Source organism: Plecotus auritus (genome assembly GCF_963455305.1).
Source record: "Plecotus auritus genome assembly, chromosome: 1".
NCBI lineage: Eukaryota > Metazoa > Chordata > Mammalia > Chiroptera > Vespertilionidae > Plecotus > Plecotus auritus.
In genome coordinates this window covers 70520469-70546154 of record NC_137770.1, presented here as the reverse complement: position 1 = coordinate 70546154, position 25686 = coordinate 70520469, and the positions used below count along the sequence as shown (strand labels likewise).

Here is a 25686-nt window from a genome sequence, read left to right as displayed (position 1 = left end):
CTGGCTTCGTAGAATGAGCTTGGAAGTGTTCCTTCCTCTTGAATTTTTTGGAATAGTCTGAGGATAGGTTTTAGTTCTTCCTTGAATGTTTGGTATAACTCCCTGTGAAGCCATCTGGCCCTGGGCTTTTGTTTGCTGGGAGCTTTTTGATGACTGCTTAAATTTCTTCCATAGTTATTGGCCTACTGAGATTTTTAGAATCTTCCTGATTGAGTTTTGGAAGGCTGTATTTTTCTAGGAATATGTCCATTTCCTCTAGGTTGTCTAGTTTGTTGGAATAGAGTTGTTCATAGTATTTTTTTTTTTTAACAATCCTTTGTATTTCTGTGAGGTCTGTTGTTATTTCGCTGCTCTCATTTCTGATTTTGTTTGAGTCCGCTCTCTTTGCTTCTTGGTGAGCCTGGCTAGAGGTTCATCAATCTTGTTTATCCTTTAAAGAACCAGCTCTTGGTTTCATTGATCTTTTGTATTGTTTTTTTGGTCTCTGTCATTTATTTCTGCTCTGATCTTTATTATCTCCTTCCTTCTGCTCACTCTGGGCTTTTCTTGTTGCACTCTTTCTAATTCTTTGAGTTGTAGAGTTAGATGATTTACTACCATTTTTTCTTGTTTTTTGAGGTAGGCTTGTAGAGCTATAAACTTCCCTCTCAACCCAGTCATTATTTAATAGCATGCTATTCAGCTTCCAAGTGTTTGAGATTTTTGGATTGTTTTTATTGTAGTTTATTTCTAATTTTATGGCATTGTGGTCTGAGAAGATAGTTGGTATGATTTCAATCTTCTTGAATTTGGGAAGACTTTGCTTATGACCCAATATGTTGTCTATTTTTGAAAATGTTCCATGTGCACTTGAGAAGAACGTATATTCCGTGGCTTTGGGGTGAAATGTTCTGAAGATGTCAGTTAAGTCCATCTGATCTAGTGAGTCATTTAGGATTGCTGTGTCTTTGCTGATTTTTTGTCTAGAGGATTTATCTAGTGATTGTATTGTTGTCGATCTCTCCCTTGATATCTTCCAGGAGTTTTTTATGTATTTGGGTGCTGCTGTGTTGGGTGCATATACGTTTATCTGGGTTATATCCTCTTGTTGTATTGATCCCGTTAGTTTTATGAAGTGGCCTTCCTTATCTCTTATTATGGCATTTACTTTGAGGTCTATTTTGTCAGATATAAGTATTGCTACCCCAGCTTTTTTTTCATTTCCATTTGCCTGAAAGATATTTTTCCATCCCTTCACTGTCAATCTGTGTGAGTCTCTTGATCTGAGGTGGGTCTTTTGTAGACAGCATATATATGGGTTGTGTTTTTTTATCCATTCAGCCACTCGATGTCTTCTGATTGGAGCATTTAGTCCATTTATGTTTAAAGTTATTACTGAAAGGTATTTTTTAGTCATATCTATTTTTGTGTCTGTGTTCCTTCTTACCTGTTTATTTCTTCTTTTCACAGTATTCCCTTTAGCATTTCTTGCATTGCTGGTTTGGTGGTGATAAACTCCCTTAGCCTTTTTTTGTCTGCGAAGCTCCTGATTTCCCCTTCAATTTTGATTGATAAGTCTTGCTGGATAGAGTATTATTGAACTTAGTCCTTTGCTTTGCAATACTTTGTATACCTCCTTCCATTCCCTTCTAGCTTGATGTGTTTCTGTTGAGAAATCATTTGATAATCTGATGGGGGTTCCTTTGTAGGTAACTCTCTGTCTCTCTCTTGCCGCCTTTAAGATTCTCTCTTTGTCGTTGATATTTGCCATTGAAATTATGACGTGTCTTGGTGTGGGTCTTTTGGGGTTGATCCTGCTTGGGACTCTCTGTACTTGTATAACTTTTTTCTCCTCCATATCCGGGAAGTTTTCTGTCATTTCTTCAAATAGATTTTCTAATCCTTGCTGTTCTTCTTGTCCTTCTGGCAGCCCTATTATACGTATGTTACTTTGTTTCATGTTGTCCCAAAGCTCCCTTAGGCTTTCTTCCTGCTTTTTAATTTTTTTCTCCAACTGCTGTTCAATCTGAGCTTGTTTCTGTATCTGATCTTCTAACTCACTCTAATCCGGTCCTCTGCTTCTTCTAGTCTACTGTTGAAACTTTCCATGGTGTTTTTGATTGTAGCTATATCACTTTTCATTTCTTCCTGATTCTTGCATAGGTTGTTGATTTTCTCATCCATCTGATGTATAAATTCCACAACCATTACTCTGAATTCTTTTTCAGTCGTGTTGCATGCTTCAATTTCACTAATTTCCTTTCTTGGCGACTCCTCATTTTCTTTCCTCTGGGGATTGTGTCGTCTCCCCATTCTGACTATTCACCAGAAGGTTCAATCTTCGAGTTGCATGGACCTGGGCTGTGTGCCGTGGGAACTCCACACCACCCGAGCGTCACTGAAGTGCTCCGACACTAGGACGTGTGGCTGCCGTGGGTTGGTGGGAACCAGGTTTGCCCAGGGTCAGTGTTCCCAGCATTCAGTGTGGTCTCATGTGCGCACCTAGAGTCAGGGACCCCCGCCTGCACCGCGCTGTTGGCGTGTGCCAAAAATGAGTCCCCTAGCACATGCCAGGAGTCAGAGTTTCCCTGTGTCTGCACCAAGAATCGAGTATCAGAGTCTCTGTTGCCTCGTGCGGCTTCTCGCTGAGAATCAGGGTCCCCGTGTGTGCATACACCAAGAATTGGAGTCACTGGCTCTTAGTGTGAATGTGCTGTGAGTCAGGGATCCCAGGCACGCATGGTAAGAACCAGAGTCAAGTCAGTGGTGCTCAGTGCTGCCTCTTGCCAGGAGAATCTGGGTCCCGGTCACCATGGGGGACTGGGTTGCACAATAGCTCTGTGGCGTGCCTGCGCTGTGGAAAACTGACTTCCGCATGCGCTTGCCCAGAATCCAAGTCAGGTGGCACTGCCGCCATGCGTGGGCTTCGGGTTTGGTCACCCGACTGCGTTGCAAGGAGCAGATTCCAGTGTCTCAAATTCCAGTAGCAGTGCTGTGGCCCATGCACGTGCTCTCAAGCTCAACTTCACGTAGGAGAGCTGCGGCCAGTGCACGTGTTCTCCAGCTTAACTTCCCATAGGGGCGCTGCGGCTCGAGTGAGGGGCGGGTCTATCAGTTACTATGGTGCTATCTGTGAGTCTGCGGGGAGGGGGATAGGCTCTTTGACTCACAGAAATCTGCGGCCAGGAAGTCTGGATTCTTGTTGTCTGTTGGTCTGAAGCTGTGGTTGCAATTCTCTGTCCCCAGTGGCTGCAGGGTCCTGGTTTGCATCCGAGATGCAACTGGGTGTTGCTGAGGGCAGGATCCTAGTCTCAAGAAGCTCTGTTTCTCAAGATGGCATGGTCTCCGTGCCCGCACCAGCCGCCCAGAAGTGTTGTTTTATGCGCGGGGCTCCGCCGTCTAAGACTGCCCGGTTTGGCAGCCCCTTGGAGGACCTGCAGAATCTAACTGTCCCTAGCTCATACACACACACACCACACACGTCTACACTCTCCTCTATGGGTTTCTCACTTTCTCACACGCTCTTCCTCCCTCCTTCCTGCCGGTCGCCATCTTCCTTCCACCATTCTTTTTTGTTTGTCTGTTTGTTTTATTAATCCTCACCATAGATATAGTTTTCACATTGCTTTTTCAAAAAGAAAAGGAAGGAGGGAGGGAGAGAAATATCGATGTGAGATCTCACATCGACTGGTTGCCTTCTGCATGCTCCCCTACCTGGGAGCAACCTGCAACTCAGATATGTGCCCTTGACTGGGAATCAAACCTGCAACCATTTGGTGCATGGGTCAACACTCTAACCAGAGCCGCAACAGCCAGGGCTGGAATCACCATCCTTGTTGCTCAAATAAAAAACTAGGTGTTGCCACTGATTTCTCTGATTCCCTCACACTCCACATTCTAATTTATCAGCTAGTCTCACAGGTTTTGTCTTCTAAATATATCCTAAGTTGATCACCTCTTTCTACCTCCACCATTATTAACCTAATCCAAGTCATATCTGAACTAATTCAATAAACTAGTTCCTGCTTCCGCAAGGGCGTTTCATTATTATATGTGTATTCATCATACAGCAGAACCAGAGGGTTCTTTTAAAAATGTAAATCAGATCAGATCACTCCCCTGTTCAAAACACTCCAATGGTTTCCCATCACACATAAAATGTAATCTTAGCTCATTCATAGTCCTTTTTTGATCTGGCTCTTTGCTTGCTCCATTCCAACCATGCTGACTTCTTGCTGTGCCTTGAACATGCTGACTGTGTTCCTACCTCAGGGCCCTGGCTCTTTTTGTTTTTTTTTCTTCTTTACATGGATTACTTCTCATTTATTTTTCACAACATCCCCATTAGTTATGAACTGGTATTTTAAAATTGTTTATTGTTTAAAGTATTACATAAGTCTCCTTTTTCCCGCATTGACCTCTCCCCAGCCACTCCCACCCCCCAGCACATGCCCTCACCCCCCTATTGTCTGTGTCCATTGGTTATGCTCATATGCATGCATACCAGTCCTTTGGTTGATCTCTTACCCTTCTTCCCCTGCCTTCCCTCTTAGGTTGGACGGTCTGTTCGATGCTTCTAAAACTCTGGCTCTATTTTTGTTCATCAGTTTATGTTGTTCATTATATTCCACAAATGAGTAAGATCATGTGATATTTATCTTTCTCTGACTGGCTTATTTTGCTTAGCATAATGCTCTCCAGATCCATCCATGCTGTTGCAAATGGTAAGAGTCCCTTCTTTTCTTAGCGTAGTATTCCATTGTATAGATGTAACAGTTTTTTAATCCACTCATCTGCTGATGGGCACTTAGGCTGTTTCCAAATCTTAGCTATTGTAAATTGTGCTGCTATGAACATAGGGGTGCATATATCCTTTCTGATTGGTAGTTATGAACTCTCAATAATTGCATTTGGAAAATGGTGGTTGTACCGTGACAACCTGGTTACGCTAGGCCTGGGTTCCTCAGAATCCTCTTCCCTGTATGATTCTGGGCTTGATTTTGTCAGAAGAGAAATCTGAATGAGATTTCGAAGGCAGAAGTAAAAGAGCAGCCATTACTCTCTTTTTTTTTTTTTTAAATATATTTTTATTGATTTTTTACAGAGAGGAAAGGAGAGGGATAGAGAGTTAGAAACATCCATGAGAGAGAAACATAGATCAGCTGCCTCCTGCACACCCCCCACTGGGGATGTGCCCGCAACCAAGGTACATGCCCTTGACCGGAATCGAACCCGGGACCCTTCAGTCCGCAGGCTGACGCTCTATCCACTGAGCCAAACCAGTCAGGGCAGCCATTACTCTCTGACAGTCATCATGGTTGGATGCAGTTATGGGCAGACACAGAGGTGTCAGTAGGTTCCAGCTGTCTGTAGTTGCCCACTCTCCTTCACTCTACCTCCTGCTCTTTTTGGAATGTCTCATCTCACTGATCATATGTACATCATTAGATGCTTGAATGTGAACTTTCTTAGGCAAGAGCTCCCCACAGATTTCTCCACCAGCAACCTACTCATGATCCCATTTCTGCAACTGAACATGCCTACCTCCTCAGATGGACTAATGGGTGACACCTCTAATCTTCCAATTCCCCCTTTAGACCTTCACTTCCCCAGTGCCTACCACATAGCGGTTCAGCTTCCCTCATTGAATCTTGACTGATACGAGGAGATAGGGCCCTGGCTCTTGATATAACCTGTGTGTGGTGTTCTATTCTCCCAGAGTAGCACTGCTTGTCCTTCCCTTCATTCAAGTCTCTGAGAGAAGCTCCCTGACAACTCTGTCTATAACTAGTCTCATGCATTGGTATGTCTCTAGTCCTTTTCTCTGCTGCTTTAGTTTTTTTATAGTATTTCTCGCACAACACTTTATTTGTGTTTACTGTTGGTCTTTCCTCTTTGTAATGTAAATTCCATAAGGGCAGGGACTTGATCGAAACTATTATTAACCAGCAAGGGGAACCACAAACAGTGTTATCAAAAAGGACTTTAAAATAGGAAGTTGCTTATTTGAATGACAGTAAAGTTAAAATATATAATAAACTGTGCCCAAATTCACATATCTAGGTACAAACTTGATCTAAGAATTCTTTCAGTTCTCAGTGTATTATGACTGATTATGGCCAATTTTCTTGAAAAATACTAGTTTATTATTAATTTTGATAAAGTTTTTATGTGCTCTTAACTTTAATAATCTTAGATTATACTGATGTTGATTTTCTAAAAATAAAAGTGGCAAATAGAATTAATTACATAGCTAAGTTCTATTGTCTAATAAAAATGTTATGTATAATTATGTATTTCAGATCCTAAGTAACAAAACTGTTATTATAGCTTAAAAAACATCACAGGATTCAAAGAGAACCAGTTGTAAGGATCAGTTTAACTTGAGAAAGAATTGCCCTGAAGCACCATATTCTTAGAGAAGGTGCTGAATGTTCCTGTAGAGAATAATTCCCATATTTTAGAATCTTTATTTGGGGAACCATTATGTAAAAAAGGCTAACAAGAAATTGGAAAATCACTATATTTTATTATGATTTACTTTATCTTTGTTTTTGGCTGTATAGTTAGGTATGGCTTTGGAATCAGGTCTGGGTTCAAATCCTAGGTCTTTCTTGGGATAAGTAAAAACTATTCAGTCTTCAATTCCTTATCTTTAAATGGGAATAATAGTACCTACATCATTAGACTATTTAACAAAATAACCTAGTAGAGTATCTAGAACATATCCATTACTGGGAAAAGACAGATAAATTGTTCTGATGCTACCGTCTTCCAAAAAGATGACATTCTATATTCCCATGTGTTGAGTAGAAGACAATTTCCAAATTCGATTTTCTAATGAATGGAATAGTAGAGAAAGAGCTACTTATCCACCCTACTTACCAAATCTATAAGCTTTGAATTCTTTTGTTGTGGAAAAATATAAAAAGTATTTTATTAACAAAACCATTTTCTTTAGGGTCATCATTACAAATTAATTAAGTTTTAAAGAAACTAAAATAGTAACAATAAATAGTACTATTATCATCAAGTAGAACAGTGAGAAAAAGAAATACACAAGTGAGTGTTCTAGTTTTCATTAAAAATTAATGAATTTGCTGTTAAACTGCATTTACAGATAGTCAGAATATAAACATAGTCTAAATGTTCAAAAACTATCCAAAGATACAAGATGAATCAGGTGTTTTATATTTACTTGTATGGTTAACATTTTGCCCATGTCTCTAAAACTATAGCACTTGGATCTGCCAAAAACAGAATTAAAATTAATACTACAAAGACATTTAGAGGAACCAAACTCCAAGTAGCAAATCTAATAGTGGCAAAGAACTATATGAAAAAAACAAATCTGTGCATCTTTTCTCCTTCTGAGAATGCTGATAGAGATTAAAATTCTATTGCTTAAATGGAAGTTGGAAGATTTACATAAAACATAGATTTGAGTAAATGAATATTCCAATTATTTTAGAGACCAAGAATTGGAGATAATTTTAATCACATTTTCAAGTAGCATGTTATAAAATTAAAAAGTATTACTTTAAATAGCAAAAAAGAAACTAGTAATCTAACCAAAATATGCATAATGAAAGAATTAAAGACATCTTTTTATAAAATTAACCAAAACATAAATTAAAATATACCTGCTTATCGTTCGAGGTTGCAAAGGAATAATGGGGATCACAGTATTGCACAGAGACTTGCAGAGAGGACAAAGATATTCTCCACTTTCCAAGTCAAAAAGGTCAACATGAATACGCTGCTGAAAGCTCAGCTGTACAGCTTCAAAATATCTGCAAAATTACAAGACATAGGTCCATTCACATGTATGTTTGTTCTAATCCAAGTGAGAAAAATCTGAAATTTTGACCTCAATGATGTACATCTTTAAAATCCACAAGTTACAATTATAGAAGAAATAGGATGCCCATTCTATTGGGGTAAAACTGAAGGATTCATCAGGGTAGAAAAACATTTTAAAATAATTTTGCTTAATCATAACTTATCTCCTGCCTCAACAACATGGAGATAGAATGTAGACACTACTTTCTTCAGTTTCCAATGACCAACTAAAGTAGCCATTGGCTAGTTAGGAAAATTATGCTTTTTAATATAATGCCAAATGAGTAAACCCTATACAAAACATTTCCCAGTAATTACATTTCTGAATTATCTCTTTCAGAGATAGAACTAGAATTTCTTGTCCTATTCTATCTCAAAAGTACGTTTCACTCTGCTTTGAGGTGAATGAAATTTTTATAAAGGTTACTGCTTCTTTTACACAAATATTGAGCAACTAATTAGTTTGTAAAGAACAAGTGCAGCCCGGCCGATGTGGGTAAGTGGTTCAGTATCAACCTATGAACCAGGAGGTCACAGTTCGATCCCTGGTCAGGGCACATGCCTGGGTAGCAGGCTCCATCCCCAGTAGGAGGCGTGCAGGAGGCAGCTGATCAATGATTCTCTCTCATCGATGTTTCTATCTCTCACTCCCTCTCCCTTCGTCTATGAAATCAATTTAAAAAATATATTAATAAAAAAAGAACAAGTGCAAAGGAATGATGAATTAAGTGAAATTTGTTTGTAACTTTACACACAAATTTCTAAGGGTGGTAATGTAATGAGTATCATACAAATGAAATTAGTAATTCAATTATTCAAATAAGGAAGGAAAGAAGACATGAGAAAATATGCCTTTTTGTGGCCTTTAGTGAACTTCAATATTCCCAGTTTCTTTCAAGAACATGTCAGAAGGACAACTTACTTCTGCCAGCACACTGCATGCATTACATGACCACAGCTTCCTGTATAAGTTCCATATGCCAAGTCTGGATCCATGAAAAGTGGGTCCAGGGATTCTGGTATAGGAAGACAAAAATGATAGGTGTTATATTCATCTCTCCCATAGTCATAAAAAGAGGGGTGGGGAAGAGGTTATCACATCTAAAATTCTAATCATAAACTTTCTAAGGTATCTGCAAGAAAAGTGTCACACTATCATGAGAGCAGAATCTGTATTCTCAATAGTAATTAAAAAGAGGAAAATATAAAACTGATTCTAAAATTAGTATGAATTAATGACTAGTTCTATTCTTGATTTATATTTTTATTTTGAACATTAGGTTTAAGTTGCATTATCTTGGTTGTTGAAGTTAGTATCGATGACTCAAGCAAATTTACTTTTGTAATTTGACTGGGTAATTTTAAGGGATATTTAGGGGCATTATAATCCACTGGATAAAAGCCCAGACTACAGGATTCGAAATCTGGTTTCATTACTTATAACTCATGGCCTTGGGCAAGTTACTTCTTCTCTGTGCCTCAGTTCCTTCGTCTATAAAATGGAGCCCATGTTGGTACCCAATTCATAGGGCTATTATACAGATTAAGTGATTAAATACACAGAAAGCACTTAATCTGAGCCTGGCATATGATAAGTATTCAATAAATGTTAAAATCAATACGGTATTTTAAAAATAAAGCAGCTATCTCCTTTTGTGATATAAGTGCAATATATTGGCTAATTTATTTCTTGCCAAGAAAATGCGTACCAAGAACCTGATCATGAGGCAACAATTAGACATATCCACAATGTAAGACACTGTATAAGACTACTGGCTTGCATTCTCCAAAAAAAGTTATTATCAAAGAAAGAAAAAAGGCAAGTGACTATTCTAGATTAAAATAGACTAAAAGAGACAAAACTAGAGCAACACATAAAACATGTCTGGATCCTAAATGAAAATGTCTAGTTAATAAAAGATGTTTTAAGGGTAGTTGGGAAATTCAAGTATTGATTTCATATTAGGCAACATTCCTGAAATATTATTTTCTTAAAGTTATAATGGTATGGTAGTACATACAGATTGTCCTTAGTTTTAGAAAATGCATGTGGAAAAATTTAGGGATGAAATGTCATGATACTTGTATCCTACTTTCAAATGGTAAGAGCAATGAGAAATGGGGAGGGAGGGAGGGAGGGAGGGAGGGAGGGAGGGAGGGAGGGAGAGAGAGAGAGAGAGAGAGAGAGAGAGAGAGAGAGAGAGAGAGAGGGAGGAAGGAAAGAAAAAGCAATGTGGCCAAGTGCTAACAAGAATTAAAATTAAAAAAACAAAGCCAGCATGGCACGTAAAGAGTCCATTTTACATATAGGTAAACTGTGATTTGACCAAATAAGGCTAAATACAATCTTGCTCTCAAAGTTGTTCCAGATAGTTTTTCTAATTATATAAGTATGAAAAGAAATGCTCAAAAGTATATTTATTAAACAATACATACCCCCTGAGAATTCTATGGGTTTCCCCCTGTGCTGGGTTAAGGCGGTGGATTTCTGGACACAGGCCGATAATACCATGGCATTATTTTCTATTTTCACCTCTTGTTCTTCTTGACAGAGGATGCATGTCAGCACCTCCTTTTCAGTAATAGACGGACCTCGTTTAGGACCCAAAGCAATTCTAGAGTAGTCACTGACTGGTGGGGTGCTACCAAGAGAAACGACCAGAAATGAGGATACATGTTTTGGTCACTTGTATTGTATCTTGGTAGATTTTAAGTAATCATAGGGCAAGAACTTCAATAAAAACAAAATAAAAATTATATTTAGTAATATTAGCTTAAAATTTTCCCACCCCCTGATATTTCTGGCTTTTATTAGTTAATTTGCTTATTAGAAAGTACATTTTGTGTTGCTAAGTGCAAAAAGAGCAAATCACAGAGTAGAATGTACCAAGAAGCTAGGTATCTGTTTTTATTTTGATTATAAAAGTAAAACATACTTATTAGGAAAATTTAGAAAATCTAGAAAAGTATAAAGAAGAAAGTAAGATGCATTATACTCTCACAACCTAGAAATAATCACTTGTATATTTCTTTCCAGTCTATTTAGAACATTTTTACATAATTAAGATCATATTACATATATACATTTGCACACTGCTTTTATTCACTTATATTTTAATATTTCATGTCATTAAAATGTCTTTAGAAACATTATTTTTAAACGGCTGCACAGTACTCTTACTATATGTGCTATAATAGTTTTATCCATTCCCTCTTATTAGTAATTTAAGTTTCTATTCTGTTTTGGTAGCTATTAAAAATGCTACACTTTAGCCCTAACCAGTTTGGCTCAGTGGATAGAGCGTCAGCCTGCGGACTCAAGGGTCCCAGGTTCGATTTCGGTCAAGGGCATGTACCTTGGTTGCAGGTACATCCCCAGTAGGGGGTGTGCAGGAGGCAGCTGACTGATGTTTCTCTCTCATCAATGTTTCTAACTCTCTATTCCTCTCCCTTCTTCTCTGTAAAAAATCAATAAAATATATTTTTAAAAAAATGTTACACTTTAATGATTTACCAATTCTTAGGGTCAATGTGTGCAACAATCTATAATAATAAAAGGGTAATGTGCTAATTAGACTGGACGTCCATCCGGACAAAGCCGCAGTGGGCAGGGGCCGCGGCAGAAGTCCCCAGCTGCGGCGGCGGCAGGCAGGGCCTGGGACCAAGGCCCTTGCACGAATTTCGTGCATAGGGCCACTAGTAATATAATAATAATAGTAAATATTTATTAAGCACTAATTGTGATGTGAGGCATACTTTCAAATTCTTTACATTATGTTAAACCATTTAATCCTTCCAACAACCCTCTGAGGTAGGTACTATCGTTATCTCCATTTTTCAGATGAAGAAACTGAGGCCTAAGATGTTAAGAGACTTAGCTAATGATGTACCACTAGGAAGTAGCAGAGACAGGATTTAACCCAAGTGATCTGACTTCCTAGGCCATGTTCTGAACTACTCTGCAATACTGCCTTTCTGTCTGTACAAGAAGCTCCCTAAAATGTCATAGATCATTCAATAAATGGGGAATAATATAAATGTTCATTATCAATGTAAATGGAATTACATAATACAGAATACTATGCAGTTTTTAAAAGGTGGATCTCAGCTAGGTGTGGCACCACCTCCTAGAAGGCATCCAGCAATATGTGAGTAAGGTTTAGTTTTTGGTTATCATAAGGACTAGGGGACACCACTAGTGTTTAGTGGAAGAGGGAGCAGAGATGTTAAATTGCCTAATTCATGGAGCATGAAAAAGAATGGCTGCCCAAATGCCAAGACTGAGAAACATTGAGCTTGTTTTATATATGTAACAACATGTATAAATTTCCAAAATATACTATCATGTGGAAACGCAAAGTTACAGAATATGCACATAATGCCATATACTATGCAAATAAAACAAAAGGCTGAATGACACTATTCCTATGGCTGCATATATTCGTTGTGTAATAGCACAGTAAAAAACCATGACAAGGTCTATATAAAATTTATATCTCTGAAAAAGGGCAGAAAGGAGTCCAGGGTTTGGGTAAGTGCTCAAATGAAACTTTAGCTTTAACTCTATTATTTGATTTTGAGAGGAAAGTGAATTAATATAACTATGTAATTAAGTTTTTGTTTTAAAAATGTAATACTATATTTGTGACTCTCTGGGATAGGAAAAGCCTTCTTAAACATAATACAAAAACATTACAACTCAAAAAGACAAATAAATCTGTTTTATCAACATTGGAAAACTTCTCTATGGCTAAACTTCATAAATAATGTTAAAGAAACAGGAATATGAGAAACATGTAACAAGTTTAGTATCCATAATTTTAAAGGATTCTATAAATCAATAAGACAAAAGCAAAGCACCCAATAGAGATGGGCAAAGGATAATAACAGGCCATTCCTGGAAGACAAAATGGAGCAGGCTAGTAAACTATCATATGGAAAGATGTCCAACCTGGTATTAACTAGTAATAAGGAAAATGTGGTCTGACACCAATTTATAATTTTGATTATATGCAACATTTTCAAGTACCGATATATTAAGTATTGGTGAGAATGAAGAAAATAGACACTCTCATATACTGTTGGGAGTAGAAATTGGTAACATTACTTTGAAGGGAAATGTGGAAATATCTATTAAAGTTTTAAATAATTATGACTTAGCCCTTTCACATATTAGATTCCATCCTTGAGAAGTACCTGTACAATTGCACAAGGGGGCACATACAAAAATGCTCTGCACACACACATGTTGTTTACAATAAGAGAAAATGTGGAAATAAGGGGAAAACTTAAATGTCCAAAGTAAATATTGTGTATATATTCACAGTATGGAAAACTATGCAGCAGTCTTAAAGAATGATGTAGATATACATCTATATATATACTGACATGAAAAAAATCATAAAACAGTGAGGGAAAAAAGCAAGCTGCAAAACAAAGGTATCTATACTAATAAAAGCCTACGTGGTTGTCACGCCCTCACACTGTGATGCCCTCACGCCGCAACGAGCGATCACCAGGAGGATGTGTGCAGTGGGCGCGCACGGGTGGGCAGGGCTGTGTGAGCTTCGAGGTGCGGGTACTTGATGCTGCGTCCCTCGCAGGGACTTGACCAGGAGGTGCATTGGGGGAGCGGATGGCAGCTGCTGCTGCCCAGGGCCGGCCCAAGGTTCAGGCAAGCAGCCGATGGTGGGCTGGCCCAAGGCTCAGGCAACGAGGGCCAGGCTGAGGCTCAGGGAAGCTGCGGTGGCTGCGAGGGCCGAGGCTCAGACAGCCTCGCAGCCGGCAGTAGCAGCAGCAGAGGCATGATGGGGGCGTCGCCTTCCCCTGATCCCTGGGTTGCCTCCCGCAGAGGGAGGCCAGAGGCAGCAGCAACGAGGGGGTGATGGGGGCAGTGCCTTCCCCTGATCGGCTGGTCGCCTCCTGCAGAGGGAGGCCAGACTGCGGCTTAGGCGGGGAGCGGGCCTAAGCCGTCAGTAGGACATCCCTTGAGGGCTCCCGGACTGTGAGAGGGGACAGGCCGGGCTGAGGGATTCCCCGCCCAGTGCACGAATTTTCATGCACCGGGTCTTTAGTGCTAAAATAAAAACAAGCCACTAAAAAACACAAGACTCATTATTTCTTTATGTACACATGTTAATAAATTGTCGAAAACAAAAGAAGAGGTCTAGAACAAAAATTAGTTATAGCAATGGTTATCTGTGAAGAAAAATCAGGAATATAGAGAATGGTCAAAGGGGACTTATTAATTTGAGTTGTTTTCAATGAGAACACATTCATAATCTTATTGTGCAATCAATCAGGCAATAAAAAGAAATAATGAAAGCATTAAAGCTATTAACCCTGAATACACTTTTGCTTGAATTTCCTTGTTTTGATAAATATACAGTACTCTTTTCCTTTACCTTCTATATAGTACATTGTTAATATGTAAAACTAGGGAGTTGGGACTTTCTGCTTATTGTTTTAAAGTTTTGTATTAATTTCTAGTGTTATTACCACAGTCAGCCAAGGATAGCTTACCTTCATATCATTTTTTAAAAATCTTTAAAATATACGGTCATCATTCTTTGTAGTATGCTAGCATGCTCAGCTTCAGGATTACAGACATATTATGTGGAGTATAATGTTTCTACTGTTACTGCAAAACAATTTCCCAAACGTATCCACAATACAAATTATTTTAAAGAGTTGAGAAAGCTTGTTTTTAAAAATAAGGATAGGAAGTACTTTCAATATTTTAAATTAGAATGCTTTTCAAACTACCATTATTTTTGTCTCCTCCCTTTTCTGAATGTATCTATATATAGAGCTCACAAACCATGGCTCTCAGAAGGCTAATCGATGCTAATGGCATGCTTTTCCTCAAGAGCATACTATAGTCAGGACTCAGAAAACCAGATTTACATATTCCCATTACAATGTGCTATCCATGACTATAACTATACATGCATTGTCTTCTATCTCTTTACGAAAAAAATAAAAATATAAACCACTTTTTTGTGAAGGATTTTTTTCAATCTGTAATAACTGAAATCATTATTAGAAACTAGAGGCCCGGTGCATGAATTCGCGCAGCCTGGTCAGCGATCAGGGCTGATTGGGACATCTCGCCCAGTCCTGATTGGGGATGGTAGGCCAGGGGGCGGGACCGTGGGAGGTTGGCTGTGGGAGTGCACTGACCAGTCAACCAATCCTTCAGTCGCTTAGGCCTTTATATATATAGACTAGAGGCCTGGTGCATAAAATTCATGCACGGGGGGGGGGGGGGCGGTCCTCAGCCCAGCTTGCACCCTATCCAATCCAGATCCCCTTGGGGGACATCCCTCTCGCAACCCAGGATCGCTCGCTCCTAATTGCTCACCTGCCTACCTCCCTGATCGCCCCTAACCACCTCTGCCTGCCTGATCACCCCTAACCACCTCTGACTGCCTGCCTGATCGCCCCTAACTGCTCCCCTGCCGGCCCAATCTCCCCTAACTGCTCCCCTGCTGGCCTGATCGCCCCTAACTGCCTCTGCCTCGACCCCCACACCCCAGAATCAGGTTTCCTTCCTCTGGCTGGCCGCAGGCACCCAGGACCTGGGCTTCCCTCCCTCTGGCTGGCCACAGGCACCTGGGACCCAGGCCAGCTTTGCCCAGGTTGGCCACAGATGTCCGGGACTGTGGGCGGCTTTGCCTGGCCGGCCACAGGCTCCCAGGACTGCGGGCAGCTTCGCCTGGGCCTGGCTTTGTCAGGAAGGACGTCCGGAAGACGTCCAGTCTAATTAGCATATTACCCTTTATTAGTATTCTATCTAATAAGAGTAATATGCAAATTGACCATCATTGCAACACACAAGATGGCTGCCCCCATGTGGTCAAAGAGGGTTGCCCCCATGTGGACACAAGATGGCCACCACAAAATGGTTGGCAGGGGAGGGCAGTTGTGGGCGATCAGGTCAGCAGGGGAGGGCAGTTAGGGGTGACCGGGCCAGCAGAGTAGGGCAGTTGGGAGAAACCAGGCCTGCAGGGGAGGGCAGTTGCGGGGGACAGACCTGCAGGGGAAGGCAGTTGGGGGGGACCCAGGCCTGCAGGGGAGGGTAGTTGGTGGGGACCAGGCCTGCAGGGGAGGACAGTTAGGGGCTACCAGGCCTACAGGGGAGGGCAGTTGGGGGTTACTGGGCCAGTAGGGGAGGACAGTTGGGGGTGACCAGGCCTGTAGAGGAGGGCAGTTAGGGGCAACCACGCTGGCAGGGGAGGGCAGTTAGAGGTGATTAGGCCAGCAGGGGAGGGTAGTTACGGACAATTGGGCCAGCAGCGGAGCAGTTAGGTGTCGATCAGGCTGGCAGGGGAGTGATTAGGGCAGCCGTGGGCAAACTACATCCCGTGGGCCGGATCCGGCCCATTCGGCTGTTCTATCCGGCCCACGGAGCCGAAAGAGCAGAGGGTTCTCTTGCTCTCCCCTCCGCTCCTTTACTTTGAATTTATATTAGTTCACACAAACACTCCATCCATGCTTTTGTTCTGGCCCTCCGGTCCAGTTTAAGAACCCATTGTGGCCCTCGAGTCAAAAAGTTTGCCCTCCCCTGGGTTAGGGGGTGATCAGGTTGGCAGGCAGAAGTGGTTAGTAGCAATCAGGCAAGCAGGCAAGTGAGCGGTTGCGAGCCAGCAGTCCTGGATTGTGAGAGGGATCCCAGATTGGGGAGGGTGCAGGCTCGGCTGAGGGACACCGCACCTCCCTTGCATGAATTTCGTGCACCGGGCCTCTAGTAGATAATAAAAATGATGTAGAATATATGAACTGATATGTAAATGTGTATCTAAAAAAGCCCATGTATGTAAGACAACAGGAGTCAATTTCTATTTCTTTTGTTCACATTTTCCTATCTTTTTGTGCATAAAGGTTCCCAACAAAGTTTATTATGCACCTGAACTGTTTCTCAACATAAAATTACACTCAATACATACCTTAATTCTTCACTGTCCCCTTTCTACCTTAAAAAGAGTGTAATTCCTCTTACTATAAAATATATTTGGAAAAACATTATTGGAGTGAATATGTACTTTTTCTTCCAAAAATGGATTTGCTAATTTTTAGTTTTGCTTTGTTTTACCTCTCTTCCTCCATAATGGAGTCTTCTTTTCCAGACATTTCTGATGTACTATCATACATGAGTTTGTGAGTTTCAATAAAGTTTTTCTGTAAGGCAGACATCTGAGCCATGATCTTCTGGCGGTGCAGCCTAGCAGCTTCAGCTTTTCTTTTTCGTTCTGCTTTTTCTTTATCCTGAGTAATCTGGGTATGATGAAACACAAAAATTAGGTAAAAGCTAGTGATACAATTTGCATATACTATTCAGCCAGGCAAAAGTTCCTAGAGTAACAGTCTGATAAAATTGATTACCCCACCCCTTAGGCCTAGATTCAATCTTAAGTCTCAAAATTAGCATACTTTCCCATCATATCATGCAACTAATTGCTTCTTTGGTTATGTCAATAATTTAATATAGAGGCCAAATACCTTAAATACCTAATAAACTGTCTTTTATACTCAATGCTGGTACCTCGCAAAAAATATTAAATGAACCAAAATTTTGAAATCATTTGTTAATCATTGAACAATTGACATTTAATCAATTTAAGCCAATCTGATGATGTTCAACAGTTACTCCTAGACCTGATGTTAAGACTAAGATCTTGAACAATATTATTGAGATGTACTGGTATTTTTAAAAAATTAATCTTTATTGTTGAGATTATTACAGATGTCCCTCCTTATTCCCTCCATAGCTCCCCTCCACCCAGTTCCCACCCCAACCCAGGCCCTCGCCATCCTATTGTTTGTGACCAAAGTAATGCATACATGCATATAAGATCTTTGTCTAATCTCTTCCTGGACTACACCCCGCCCCCCCACCCTCATCCCTCTGAGAATCGTCAGTCTGTTCCATTTCCATGCCCCTGGTTCTATTTCATTCACCAGTTTATTCTGTTCATCAGATTTTTTATTCGTTTGATTTTTAGATTCAATTGTTGATAGTTATTTGTTGCCATTTTCTTGTCTGTGAAGCTCTTTATTTGACCTTCAATCCTAAAAGAAAGCTTTGCTGGGTAGAATAATCTTGGTTGTAGGTTCATGCTATTTATCACTTTGAATATTTCTTGCCACTCCCTTCTGGCCTGTGTAATTTCTGTTGAGAAATCGGCTGACAGTCCCTATGGGCACTCCCTTGTAGGTAACTAACTACTTTTATCTTGCTGCTTTTAAGATTCCTTTTCTTTTGCCCTTGGCATTTTAATTATGATGTGTCTTGGTGTGGTCCCCTTGGGGTTCCTCTTGTTTGGGGTTCTCTGCGCTTCCTGGACTTGGAAGTCTATTTCTTTCACCAGGTTACGGAAGTTTTCTGTCATTATTTCTTCAAATAGGTTTCCAATATCTTGCTCTCTCACTTCTTCTGGCACCCCCATAATTCGAATGTTGGTACGCTTGAAGTTGTCCCAGAAGCTCCTTACACTATATTCATATTTTTGTATTCTTTCTTTTTGCTCTTCTAGTCGGGTGTTTTTTGTGTCCTCATATTTCAAATCATTGATTTGATTTTCAGGATCCTCTAGTCTACTATTGAATCCATGTATATTATTCTTTATTTTAGTCAGCATATGCTTAATTTCTGACTGGTCCTTTTCCACTTTTTTTGGCATTCTCACTAAGATCCTTGCAAGTCTCACTAAGTACCTTGGAGATTTTTAGAAGATTTTGAGTAACCTTATAACTATAGTTTTGAACTCTATTATCTAGTAGTTTGCTTTCTTCCATTTCTTTCATTTGTGACATGTTTCTTTGTCTCCGCATTTTCGCTGCCTCCCTGTGTTGATAGAGTGGCTTTGTGTGCTAGGTGTCCTATAAGGCCCAGTGGCTCAGCCTCCCCAGTCACCTGAGGTGGACACTCTAGGTGCACCCTTTGCTGAGGTTGAGCCTTGATTGCTGTTGACATCACTGGGAGGAATTGACCTCCAGGCCAATTGGCTGTGGGGACCAGCTGTGACTACAGTGGGAGAGCTACTGTGCAGGAGACAACCTTACAGAGCAAGACTTGCTTTAGTGGGGCTTTGGTGATCACTGAGTCTGCCCCTTGAGTGTGTCGTTTACGGATGTGAAGAGTTGTAATCTGGTATAGTCTTACACTGACCACTGGAAACACTAGCTCCTAGGTTTCCACGGAGGTGCAAAATCAGCCACTGCCTGGGGCCATCCAGCATGAGCTACAGAGATCTGCAGATTCCTTCCTCCTCCTTGTATCGGGTTTGGAAGTGCCCAGAGGAGGCCCAGCTGTGAAGCAAGGCAGGCTGGTGATAGGTTTGGGGCTCCCTGAACCAGCTGCAGCTTGACAGGTTTTTAGCCTGAGAAAAGATAGGCCATTCATATGCAAAAGCCGCTGTGCACAGCTTGGGTGGGGTTATAAATTGGGTGGGGCGGGGCCTCAGGGAATCACCAGGCGGAGCAAACAGAAATGGCTGCCAGTCAGCCCTGCAACCGGGCAGGTCCCTGCATGAGAACAATGACTGATGTGAGCACCTCTGTCTGGAAGAAAGCCTCCCTGGAGTTCCTGCCCTGATGCCAGACAGTCCAGTTTCTCCCCGTGTGTCTTGGTCCCCCAGAGCTTCACCCGGCAGTGGAGTTCAGAGGAAGCGCCTGCTTTGTAAATTCAGTTCGTGGTGCCAGCCTTTTAAGAGGAGCAGCTGGGTTTCCAGCAGCCTGTGTGTCACTCAGCCCCAATTCACACTGGTTTTTACAGCGAATAGGGACTTGTTTTCCCAGCTCTGGGAACCTGGGATGGGTGTCTGGTGTAGGGCTGGCCTCTGCAGAGGTAATCTCCCTCCAATTAAAAAGGCGGCACACATGGGTGCCAGACCAGCCCCTTCTGCGCCTCCGCACCTCCTACCAGTCTCAGTGTACTTTCTTCTTTACTTCTCTAGTTGTAGGACTTCCATTCAGCCAGCTTTCCAGTGGTTCTGGATGATGGTTGTTCTATATTTTAGTTGTAATTTTGATGTGGTTGTGGGAGGCAGTGAATATAGGCATTTGCCTATGCCATCATATTTTGTACTGGCATTTTTTATTGTGTATTCTAACTTAAGCCCAGTGTTTTCCTTTTATAAAAGATAATTAATAAATACAAATAATAATATTCTAATTTTAAGATTAAAATAATCAAAACCTGATTCATCCTATCTAATAAAAGAGTAATATGCAAATTGGCCATCACTCCAAGACACAAGATGGCCACCCCCATGTGGTCAAAGATGGCTGCCCCCATGTGGACACAAGATGGCCAGCAAGGGAGGGCAGTTGGGAGGGACCAGGCCTGCAAGGGAGGGCAGTTGGGGGGGACCAGGCCTGCAGGGGAGGACAGTTGGGGGGGCCAGGCCTGCAGGGAAAGGCAGTTAGGGGTGACCAGGCCAGCAGGGGAGGGCAGTTAAGGGTGACCAGGCCAGCAGGGGAAGGCAGTTGGGGTCGACCAGGCCTGCAGGGGAGGGCAGTTAGAGGCAATCGGGCCAGCCAGGGAGCAGTTAGGCGTTGATCAGGCTGGCAGGGGAGTAGTTAGGGGGTGATCAGGCTGGCAGGCAGAAGCGGTTAGGGGCAATCAGGCAGAGGCAGGTGAGCAGTTGGGAACCAGCAGTCCTGGATTGTGAGAGGGTTGTCCCAGATTGGAGAGGGTGCAGGCTGGGCTGAGGGACAACTCCGCCCCCCGGGCACCAATTTTGTGCACCGGGCCTCTAGTTATGTTAATAAAATTCATAACCTAAATATTACTATATTTCACTGAATTTAAAATGTACCATTGTCTATGTTCCACTAAGAATGCTACTGATTAAATTATAAGGAGTTACTGATTATAAGACATATCCCAATATCAGATATTAGAACAGTTTTTAAATTAATGAAGTATTTCCAACAGAGCTCCACTACACATCTATTTCCTCTGACTTTGTATTATATTGGAAAACTATGTGTTAAGTACCACTAATCCCTGCAGTACAGAAGCTTAATGAGCCCTGGTCAGCATGGCTTGGTGGTTAGTGTGTTGGCTTGCACACCAGAGGGTCACAGGTTAGATTCCCAGTTGAGGGCACATACCTGAGTTGCAGGCTCGGTTTCTGCCCCCCGTCAGGGTGTATGTGGGAGGCAACCAATTGATGTGTCTCTCTCATGTTGATGCCTCTCTCTCTCTCCCTCTCTCTCGCTCTCTCTCTCTCTCTCTCTCTCTCTCTCTCTCTATCTCTATCTCTATCTCTATCTCTATCTCTATCGGTACCCCTACCTCCCATCCCTTCCACTTTCTCTAAAAATCAAAGGAATAAAGTATCCTCACTCCTTGGATAAGGATTAAAAAAAAAAAGAAGCAGCTTAATGAACAACAGAAAATGGACACCTCACTTACTTTACAATAGGTTCCTTCTAACAAAAAGAAGCAGTTCCTTTATACCAGCAAAGTTCAAAGACAGAGATGAATGTCACCATTATTATAATGTTATTACCTCATCGTTCCTAATAGATTCTGATCCTGATGCAGTTGCTATAATTAAACAAGATTTTTCTCTTAATCGCTTCACTGTGTCAAACATCTGAAAAACAAATAAAATGTTAAAAGATTTGGTTGCACTGATCAGGAACAGAAAAATTCACTAATCTGATTTTGTCACCAAGTCTCCAAATTTCTTTGACTTACACCACACACACACACACACACACACACACACACACACACACACACAGTGACTCCTAACTGTGACAAACACCTCCCCTATTTGATTAGCACTGGAGCTAAAGGGAGGTTGCAGGAAGCACAATAAACTGATTCAATCTGCAGGTGTTACCATACCTCTTCTTTCGCCAGGGAAAATAAAAAATTTAATTCTTTATATTTACATATCTTCTCATAAGAGGCAATCCTGTTATATACAAGGTTGCTATTTCCTACTTTTCATTTAATCATTTATCTTCAGAGGTGTTTCCAGAACAGCTATCTTACTCTTTTTACAAAATATCAAGGTTCCAACAATACGATAAACTTACTGATATTTTGAAGGAGCCTCAGTCCCATATGGAAAAATCTCCCACAAGAAACTTACAACACAACTTTACATTAAGCATTTGGATAAAATACCCAATGTTTACAAGAGCAAACACTTATGCTTTTTGTATATTTTGACAATGAACTTTGGTATTCCAACCAAAAATAAATTTTCAGGAATAAATCTTCAATTTATAACATCTTATCTATAGAATATAAATGTTGGACTAAATGACAGTTCAGTTTACTTTCTTAATAAAGTTAGAATAGTTAACTACTTCTCTTGTTTCTGTTTTGATTTTATATTTTAAATTATTATGTTGGTAAATTTAACTCAAATATGAAATATTCATGAAATCTACTTTAAGAAAAATCTTAATAATAACATCATTATCTTACAGTTACATATCCAATTACATTAAGCTTGCTGAAGGAGTGTCTGATCCTGTATAATAAAAACCTAATATGCAAATTGACCGGTCGCTATGATGCGCACTGACCACCAGGGGTCAGCAGAAGCCAGGCTCACAGCTGGTGAGTGCAGCAGCAGTGGCAGGAGCCTCTCCCACCTCCGCTGCAGGTGGCAGGTAAGGAGCGAGGGGTCCTGGACTGCAAGAGGGCGCAGGCCGGGCTAAGGGACCCCCCCACCCCCCACAGTGCAATAAATTTGTGCACTGGGCCTCTAGTAATAAAAAGGGCAGACTTCTTGAAGTACAAATCAGTACAAAGATCTCCATTTGATATGAATGTGGGAAAAAATCATTTTATATTCTAATTATTAAAATAATTATCTAGCTGATAACATTAGAATATTTTCGTAAATACAGTGAGGGAAAACTCCATAACTTTGGTTTCATGTTTCCATGTGGAAAGTTTTCCATTAAAGAAATATTCCTAGCCCTGTTGGTTTGGCTCAGTGGATAGAGCGTCAGCCTGTGGACTCAAGGGTCCCAGGTTCGATTCCAGTCAAGGGCATGTACCTTGGTTGCGGGCACATCCCCATTGGTGGGTGTGCAGGAGGCAGCTGATTGATGTTTTTCTCTCATCGATGTTTGTAAATCTCTCTCCCTCTCCCTTCCTCTCTGTAAAAAATCAATAAAATATATTTAAAAAAAAGAGAAATATTCCTGGCCTCTGTCCATAACCCCTTATACACTCCTTCCCAAAGGCACAGGCATCCACCCAATAGTTCAAGCTCCAAATCCAGAAGTCATCTTTGACTCCTTAATTTCCCTTCCATCAAATCTATCAGCAAGTACAATAGATTCTACCATCAAATTACACCTGAATGGGTTCAGCTTCTTGGCATTTGCATCCTAGTCTAAGTCATGCTTACTTCTACCAGGATTACTGCAATAATCTTTTAATGGTTTCCCTGATTTTAGTATTGTCCCTTATAATCTATTTACCCCACAGCAGAGTGATCTTGTGAAAATACAGATCAGATATTGTCACTTTAAATCCTTCAATGGTTTCCCACTGTACTCAAAAGTAAAATCTATCACTTTACCCTGACCTGCAAGTTCCTATAATGACCTGGCTGCTGGCTATCTCTCTGACCTTGCTGCCTATCTCTATCTCCCTATCCCCATTGTACTCCAGTCATTCTGGTCTTCTTTCTGGTCACCTTAGAGCTTTAGCTTTGCTGTTCCCTCTTTTTAGAGTGCTCCCCCAGATTCTTATGACTGGTTTCATGTCATTCAGTTCCAATGTCATCTCCCAAAACAGACCTTTTCTGATTACCCATTTAAAGTTACCCCCTACTCATCTAAATTATCCTGGTATTTTCTTATTTATTGTCTGTATATAAGCTCTATGATAGCAAGTACCTTATCTGTCTTGTTCAGAGTCTAGAAATGAGTACAGCACATAGTAGGATTCAATACATGTTAACTGAATCACACACATGCATACGTTTTATTTTTTTTAAACTCCACTAAAACACAGAGAAAATAGAATTATTAACATGAAAACATAGGATTAAGCATAAAAAACAGAAGTAAATGACTTCACAAGAATATAGTGGTTTAATTTTGGAGGCAAGCAGAGGATTCTTTTTTTTGTAAAATATATTTTTTATTGATTTAAGAGGGGAAGGGAGAGGAAGAGAGAGATAGAAACATCAATGATGAGAGAGAATCATTGATGGGCTACCTCCTGCACACCCCCTACTGGGGATTGAGCACGCAACCTGGGCATGTGCCCTTGAATGGACTCGAAACTGGAACCTTTCAGTCCACAGGCTGACACTACCCACTGAACCAAACCGGCTAGGGCGCAAGCAGAGGATTCTTAAATAATTAAACCAAGTTATAACCAGTTATTTTCTAGGTTTACCTGGAGTATCCATGTTATCATGTCCTTCTGGCCTTCTAACTGGGGAATTCCTTTGAGTTTTTCCAAAAGCATTTGTATATTCTGAGCATTCATGGCCGAACTTCCTAACCCTTTTTTAAAACACAAAAAGTACATGTCACAAGTAAATAAACTGCTTCATAATTACGAATAAATTACAACTTATAGCCAATATTATTCACATGGATAAGGAAATTTTGCAATCCCTTAAACACATTAAATTTTTAATGGAAGAATCTGCAATTACATGAATTACGAAGTACTGCATTAAACAACTTGAAAACTTGAATTTACTTTAGGTATCTCTTGCTCATTGTCCCTTGGGGCTGATAAATGAAAGCTAATCTTACTGATCTGTCTCTTGCCTTTCCTCCACATTTCTCATGTCTAGTAAAAGTACTTAAATAAGAGCCAAAGCTCCAGAAATATGAAAGTGGGAGCTGTTATATATATATCCATAAACTAAATATCAATGATCTAAAAGAAACTGTGTGTAAATAGAAATAAGATGCTTTTCTCCTCTTGGTCTTATAAGCAATATCCCTGGAGTATGCTTTGAAAAAACTCTTAATCAGGTAGCATTTAATAAAAATCTAATCTAAACTTATTCTGTTCTTCTAGGTTGAAGACAGTGCAAAAAGACCACCTTATCCTTCACTCAGACTAAAACATACTTGAAGCCTTGTGGTAGAAGTCAAAGGTCACTTCTTCCTCAGGAGCTTTCTGAAGCTGCTGCTTTTCTTCTAGTAATCCCAATGCCAGAATATGAAATGCCTACAGGAGAAATATAGGAGAAGATCTTTAAAATTGTGCTTCCTCAGGTAAATATATTTTAAGTGGATGAATAAAAATAAGCAATCTGATAGGTAAAAAAACGGGCAAAGGTTACAAACCAGAAGTTTACAGAAAATGATAAATACACATAGGAAAAATCTTCGACCTCACTTAATAATAAAGAAGTGTGAGGTGAAGCAAGATCATCCTATTTTTCACCTATAAGAGTGGCAAAATTTTTTTTACCGTTTAGTAAAATACAAAAGTGGCAAAGGTGTAGAGAGGCAGGCACTTTTCACCACACTGGTGATGGGAAAGTAAATTGATGTAACATTTTTGGAGGCCAATTTGACAATATCTATAAAAAAATGTAAAGTTACAGACCCAGTATACTAGGAATTAGTATAATAGATACACTCACTTAACTATACAAAGATATTTATATAAGGATGCTCATTTTAGTGTTCTCTGTTATACAAAGACCTAAAAGCAACCTAATGTCTATTAATAGGAGACTGGTTAAATGAATTACAGATATCCCTACAATAGAATCTGTAGCTATTAAGATTGAAGTAGGCTTATATGCACTAATGTGGAATAATTTCCAGAAGATACAAACCTTTATCAATGCTTACTTCTTAGGAATAGCACTGAGAGTTAGGGAGAGAAATGTTAACTTT

The 25686-nt window shown here is 40.4% G+C and overlaps 1 protein-coding gene across 2 annotated transcripts in view; it reads right to left on the bottom strand.

Annotated features, from left to right (window-relative positions):
* The window catches only part of UBR1 (ubiquitin protein ligase E3 component n-recognin 1), a 166664-nt gene that overhangs the window by 48605 nt on the left and 92373 nt on the right, over window positions 1-25686 (bottom strand). For both annotated transcript variants that reach the window (XM_080674650.1, XM_080674651.1), the window contains exons 26-32: window positions 24907-25006; window positions 24215-24324; window positions 21342-21428; window positions 16916-17097; window positions 10258-10463; window positions 8744-8837; window positions 7623-7772 (exon numbers count right to left, since the gene is read on the bottom strand). In XM_080674650.1, coding sequence (XP_080530776.1) covers window positions 7623-7772; window positions 8744-8837; window positions 10258-10463; window positions 16916-17097; window positions 21342-21428; window positions 24215-24324; window positions 24907-25006 — 929 coding nt within the window. The remainder of the gene's footprint in view (window positions 1-7622; window positions 7773-8743; window positions 8838-10257; window positions 10464-16915; window positions 17098-21341; window positions 21429-24214; window positions 24325-24906; window positions 25007-25686) is intronic.